General features: G+C 59.9%; 1 protein-coding gene across 1 annotated transcript; it reads left to right on the top strand.

Moving 5' to 3' along the window:
* Window positions 1-1,618: 1,618 nt before the first annotated feature.
* LOC306815573 (serine/threonine-protein kinase pim-1-like) lies at window positions 1,619-3,994 on the top strand (the record flags this gene model as incomplete). Its single annotated transcript, XM_079332147.1, has 4 exons — window positions 1,619-2,128; window positions 2,508-2,874; window positions 3,466-3,699; window positions 3,888-3,994. The coding sequence occupies 4 exons, from the start codon at window positions 1,619-1,621 to the stop codon at window positions 3,992-3,994; spliced, it is 1,218 nt and encodes a 405-aa protein (XP_079188273.1).
* Between the last annotated feature and the right edge of the window lie 2,724 nt (window positions 3,995-6,718).

The raw sequence follows: 6,718 nt of genomic DNA, 5'->3' as shown, positions 1-6,718 counted from the left end.
AAAAATAGAGGGAACCCCCCAAAAATACGAGAACCCAAAAATAACAGGACCGACCCCCCCCCCCCAAATATCAGGCCCCCCCCCCAATACTGGGAACCCCCAAAAAGAGCCGACACCCCCCCCCCAAAAATTACCAGGACCCCCCAAATATCGGAACCCTCCCCAAATATTGGGAGCCCCCAAACTCCAGGATCCCCCAAAAAGAGCCGGGACCCCCAAATACCCCCCCCCCCCCCCGGACTATCGGGACCCCCCAAAAAAAAACACCGGGACCCCCCAAATATTGGGAGTCCCCCAAATACTGGAACTCCCTCAAATATCGGGCCCCCCCCCAAAAAAATAGAGACCCCCCCTCCCAAACACTGGGACCCCCCAAAAAGTACCAGGACCCCCCAAATATTGGGAGTCCTCCAAATACTGGGACCCCCCAAAACATTCGCGATTCCCCAAATACCGGGACCCCCCCCTCAAATATCGACACCAGCCCCAAATACCGGGACTCCTCCCCCAAAAATAGCGGGACCCCCCCCAAATATCGGGATCCCCAATCCTGGGACTCCCCCGCTCCAATACTGAGAATCCCCAAAATCGGGACACCCCCAAATATCGGGACCCCCCCCAAAAAAAAAATACCGAGACCCCCCCAAACACCAGGACCCCCCCCCCCAAAAAATAGAGACCCCCCTGAAACACCGGGACCCCCCAGAAAGAGCTGGCACCCTCCCCCAGTCACTGACCTGGTCCCAGTCGGTTTTTTGGGGGGCATCCTAGGCGGTTTTTTGGGGAGGGTCCCGGGGCAGGGGTCTGGGCCAAGCCCCGTCCGAGCCCCCCCCGGGTGGAACCCCCGCAGGGACCCCCGGGAGAGCGCATCGGGAATCGTCAATGAATACTCAACATGTTGATGCATTTAGGGAAGTCTTTTCTGAGTTAGTGTGTGCTCTGGGCTGAACTTCAAGTACCCGGAGATAAGAAACTTTTTCTTTATTGTTTTTGTCTTTGTGTCGGTTTCGCGTGCTGGGGGAGGGGTGGATTTCACCTGAGGGAAGCAACGTGAGGCCGGGGAGTGGGAGGGGCTGTCCCGCGTCTGGGGGCCTCCCCTGTGAGCTGCGGGGACCAATCAGAGAGCTGATTGAGTGATGGACAGCTCGGGAAACCAATGAAAAGTCATTTTGCTTTCTCAATTCACAGTGGATCAAGTTAACTAATCTCTCCTTCGGCCTCAGGCTCCCGGTGTGGTGCCGTGGCCTCTGGCCGGAGCCCCGGCCCCCGGCCCAGCCCCGGCTCGGCGGGGAGCCCCTGGCGCGGCCCGGCTCGTGCTGGGACAGTTTCAGGGGCTGCCCCCGGGGCGCGCGGGGCTCGGCCATGGGGCGAGTGGGGCGAGCGTGGAACGGACACGCGGACAAGCGAACACGCGGAGAAACGGCCCCGGGGGTTCAGTTGCAACAGCAACAGCGGCAGCAGCGGCAGCGGCGGCAGCAGCGGCAGCAGCAGCAGCGGCGGCGCCAGTGGCATCAGTGAGTCTACAGATCCTCTGGATCTCTTGTTCCTTCTCTTCCTCGGAGTCGCTTTCCCCGACCCTCTCCCTCTCTTACCTTCTCCCCTCTTCCCGTTCTGGGCCATGTTCCGAGCCCGCCCCCGGCCCCGGGCGGGGCTGCCCCTGCCCCGTCGCCGGCCCCGGCCCCGGCTCCGCCCATCCCCCCACGGTCTCGCCTCCGCCCGGCTCTCGCTGTCCTGGCTGTGGCACTGTTGGCTGGGCATCAGTGCCTGGGGCTGGGGAGGCATCACTTCTCTTTGGCTCCGCTTGTCCCGGCCCCAGTCCCAGCCCCGGCCCCAGCTCCTCCCGGGGCCCGTGGAGGGCACACACGGCGCGGCCGCTCCCGCCGCCCCCGCTGCGGCTCCTTCAGCCCGAGCTCCGCCGGGGCCCGGGGTGGGTGGGGATGCCCAGCCCAGGACGCTCGGGGGGCGCTTGGGGGCCGTGTCTGGCTCCGGGCCGAGCGCTGACAGCCGCGTGTCGCCCGCAGGGAAGGTGCTGGAGGCGTTGCAGGAGCGGTACCGGATGGGTTCGCTGCTGGGCAGAGGCGGCTTTGGCAGCGTCTTCTCGGGCACCCGGCTCGCGGACGGCGCCCCGGTGAGTGGCAGGGGCGGAGAGGGAGGGAGGAGGAGGGAGGAGGAAGAAGAAGACGAGGAAGGGGAGGCTGGAGCGCGGCGTGCTGGGCAGTGAGCTCAGCCCGCTGCTTCCCCTTGGCTCACAGGTTGCCATCAAGCGCGTGCCCTGGAATCGCATCCAGCACTGGGGCAAGCTGGTGAGTGAGTGGGGCCAGCGGTAGAAGGCGGGGCGTGCCGGGCGGCGAGGAGCCGGGGCCCGGCAGGGTGGGAGCCGCCGGGAGCCCTGCAGGGAGAGCGGGCGTGGGGTGAGCGGGGGGTGCAGAGCATCCCAGGCTGGCTGAGGAGCCCCAGAGCCCTGGCACGGCCTCAGCCCCGCTGACGGCATCGTGCTCCTCGCACAGCCCGACGGCGCCCGTGCGCCCCTGGAGATTGTGCTGCTGGACAAGGTGTCCACTGGATTCCCTGGAGTCATTCAGCTGCTGGAGTGGTTTGAGCTGTCCAGCTGCTTCTTGCTGGTGATGGAGCGTCCAGAGCGATGTCAGGACCTCCGTGATTTCATCGCGGCTCGGAGATTCCTGCCGGAGGAGGAGGCGCGGGGGCTGTTTCGCCAGGTGCTGGAGGCCGTGCGTCACTGCAGCAGCTGCGGGGTCCTGCACAGGGACATCAAACCGGCCAACATCATCATCGACCTGGACAGCGGGCAGCTCAAACTGATTGACTTCGGCTGTGGCACCTTCCTTCAGGACACAGTCTACACCCAGTTTGCAGGTGAGCCAAGCCTGGGAGATGCTCCTGGGCATCTCATTGCCCAGCCTGGCTGTGGCACCAGGGATTTCCCCCTTTGCTGCAGGCCATGGCATTGCTTCTGCAGCCAAGTTGCTTTCAGGTGGGGCTCAGAGGGGGGCCAGCTGCCAGCTCTGCCAACCTCATTCACCAGCCACTCAGCCAGCCCAGCACAAACCCCATGGGGGTGGCAGAGAGGGGGGTCAGACCTGGGCACTGCTCAGTTTGGTGTGCAGGCGAGGAAGGGCTTGGACTGCTTTGCTGCCCTTGTTTGCCTTAGCTTATTAATGTTTTCTGGGGGCAATGCAAGCAGGGAGGAGAGTGGGTTTTTCCCACCACTGGGTGGGTTTTTCTTCTGTGTGTCCTAGCTGGGCCTTCCCAGGGCTTCTACTGCCCTCTACCAATGCCAGTGGCTTCTTTTTTAGCCCCAGTTTTGTACACAAGAGCCAGGTGCTGGCAAGGAGGCAGCAGGTCACCCCCTGTGCCACTGCTGCAGCCCCCCCATGCCCAGGGATGCTGGGGCCAGGCTCTGGGAGCAGCAGCATCCCCCTGATGAGCTCCATCTGTATTCCATAGGAACACCATCCTACAGCCCCCCTGAATGGACCCAGCTTAAATGCTACCATGGCGAGGCAGCAACGATCTGGTCCCTGGGCATCGTGCTGTACCAGATGGTCTGCGGGAAACACCCATTCAAGAAGGGCCGGGACATCATCCGGGGCCAGCTCAAGTTCCCACGAGGGCTTTCTCAAGGTGGATCCTCATCTCTGGGCACGGGGAATACCAGTGCTGGGAGACAGCAGTGGGCTCGTGAGCATCCTGCTCTGGCAGCTGCTGAGGAGGTAGCACATGTCCTGCTCTCCTCCAAAACAGGGAGTTGTCTGGAAAGTTTAGGCCCAGTTCTGAGCACATCCAGCAGCGCCTGGGCATGGGAACAGTGGGGCAAAGCAAACAGGGTCCTTCTCCAGCTGACTGGTGGTTGCTGGTTTTCTCTCCAGAGTGCCGAGATGTTATCAGCTGGTGTTTATCCATGCGCTCCTTGGACAGGCCATCTGTGGAAGATCTGTTCTATGACCCTTGGCTGCAGGATGTTCATCTGCCCTAGAAGATGGGAGAGATTCACAGGCACCATTTAATCCAGGAGCCTTTGATCAAACAGCTACACACATCTCTTGGTCACAAGAAGCAAAGAAACCCAGATTTTTTGTACCATGGAGCAGGGGTCATCAGATGGGAGCATCTGTTCTGGAGCTGAGCTGGTCTTGCAAGCACTGGCAGCCACCATTCCACCTGGTTTTACCTGTCCTGGTTCAGTGATGGCTGAGTCCCTGGGCAGAGCACAGACAGCCTGGTCTGGCCCCCAGGGAAGGAGAAGCAGCTCCTGGAGAAGCTGTACCAGGTGGGGCTGCTGCAAGGACAACCTCAAGGATGACAACCTCTGCCTGGCCCTGGCCACTGGCAGCTGGAGATGATCGACTTCGATTCCGGCACCTTCTTCAAAGGCATTCCAGGCCAAATTTGCAGGTGAGTCCCCAGGCAGGGGGATGCTCCCAGATCTGGGCATGGCACGGCCTGGCTGGGCACCAAAGGTTCCCCCCTTTGCTGGGGTGGCTGCAAGGAACTCTTGAGTGGCTGCCAAGCTGCTTCTTGGCTCTGGGCAGCTGCTGAGGGGCTGGATGTGCCATGGCTGGCTGCAGGCTGGGCACATGTGCTGCCCTCCTGCTCTGCTCCCAGGGGCAGCAGTGACTGGGAGGTTTGTGCCCAGCTCTGGGCACGGCCAGCACGGCCTGGGCACTGCGGGGTCAGGACAAGGGGGACAGGAGCCTTTGGCTGACGGGCGGGTTCTGGTTTCTCTCCTTGCAGCCGGGCTCTGCGGATGCTGAGGCAGCTCTGGGCTCTACCAGGGCTCTGCTGGGCTCAGCCCTGGGCACAGGGCTCTGCCCTCACAGGGCTCTGACAGCTTTGCACCAGACGAGCCCGTTCCGAGCGCACCGCCTGCGCTTTCTGCTTTGCAGGTGAGTGAGACGCTCCTGCAGGCCAAGGGTTTGCTGTTAGGGACACACACCCAATGGGCAAGAACCCACACTCTCCACGGTGCCAGCTGAACCTCTGGATTTCCACAGGATGTCCCACTCTTCATTCCTTTTTGGCTGGAATTGTGCAGTTGCACTTTCTTCTTCCTCTAGAAGTGCCACGAGTGGGCAAAACCTGGCGAGGGGCCGTGTTCCTAAGGCAGTGCAGCCTGGAGCTGATGGAAGGAGAATTTCCGTTCTGCACTCCCAAACCAAGCAAAAACCTGTAAGTGGGACTTTCCGTCTTTAAGAAGCCCCTGACAGTTTCAAAGGGAATGTGCAGGTCTTTCACGGGGTGAGAAGGAAGAGCATCTCCTAAAAGATTTGGGCAGTGACAGAGTTTAAATTGCCAGTCTTGCCAGGAGCTGGCAGGGCACAAAGCAATTTCTTCTTGTTTCACTCCAATTCTACCACAATTTAAAATAACTATATTGGAAATAAACCTCAAAATCTTTTTAGAAAAGGTTACTGAGGCCAGTAAAATGTATCAATGCCATCAACTCATTTACAAAGTAAATAACTGAGTTTTCTGCTGTGAAAGATTAATTATTAAACTGAATTAAAAGTTACGGAAGATTTTTCACTGCAAACTTGGGCGGGGTTTTATCTTTCACATTTTATAGAGGTTTTTTCTTTTCTTTTTTCTTTTTCTTTAGTTTAAAACAGAAAACATGCCATAAAATAGGAGTGTCTTCTGTTCCTGGTTCCCGTGTGGAGCAGCTCCTTCCTGCTGGCTGAGCTGTTCAGGCAGAGCAGTCTCTGGAAGAGATTCGCAGGCTCCCTGTTTGCTGTGCTGCCCCACTTGTGCCCAGCCAGCTTTTTTTTTTTTGTAATTCTTTGCACTTTTGCAATATATAAATTACTCTGTTCCTTAAGTTGGTGTCCGTGTCTTCGGTGCTGACCTTGCCCATTGGCAAAGCAGATATTGTGGGCCCCATAGAACCAAAGATGCCTTGTGACACTGTGGGGCCTGGTGTGACGAGGAGACCATTGTGAGCCTGTGGGGCTCCATGGAACCATGGGCACCATTCTGACACTGCAGAGACTTACATTACCTAGGGTTCCTTCTTTTCCTCTCCCTGTCCCTGCCCCAGCCCAACAGTGCAGGTGACATAGTCATGGTTACCTCCTGCAGCAACAACTGGAGGCACTGCAGGTCAGGGACAGCCACTCTGTGTCTGGAATGCTCAGCAGATGCTCAGCTTGGGAATTTCCTGCAGCCCCCGGGCCAGCCCCGCTGCCCAGCACAGCATCAGAGTTGGCCCCAAGGTTCCTCAGGCAGCTGCTGCTGCCCCAGGGACAGGGCAGCCTCTTTCCAGGGCTTCTCTGCACCCCAGGGGCTCCTGCTCTGCTTCTGGCACATTCCAGCTGCCCACAGAGCCTGTGCCAGGGAACACGTCTGTGCTGGCCTGAGCAGCCACTGCTGCAGCCCCTGCCCTGCTCCCAGAGCCCGAGCTGGGGCTGCTGCTCTGCAGAGCTTGGGGGCTGTGCTGCCCAGGGCTCTGGGCTGCCTCTGCTGGGCTCTGCTGCTCAGCCTGGGACACAGAGGCAGCTGATGGTGCTCCCTGCACTGACCCCCTCCCACACAGGCTCTGCTGGGGCTGTGGAGGGGCTCAGAGGAGCCTGCCTTGTTCCAGGGCTGCCAGATGCCCTTGGGGCTGCCCTGGATTCTCCTGGGGAAGGTCCCTGAAGCTCAAAGCAGTCAGTGCTCAGACTCCTCTCCCTGTGCCTGCTGTGTCCCTGGGGCTGCAGAGCTC

The sequence above is a fragment of the Erithacus rubecula genome (assembly GCF_903797595.1).
Source record: "Erithacus rubecula genome assembly, contig: scaffold_161_arrow_ctg1, whole genome shotgun sequence".
NCBI lineage: Eukaryota > Metazoa > Chordata > Aves > Passeriformes > Muscicapidae > Erithacus > Erithacus rubecula.
This window is presented reverse-complemented; position numbering and strand designations above follow the sequence as displayed.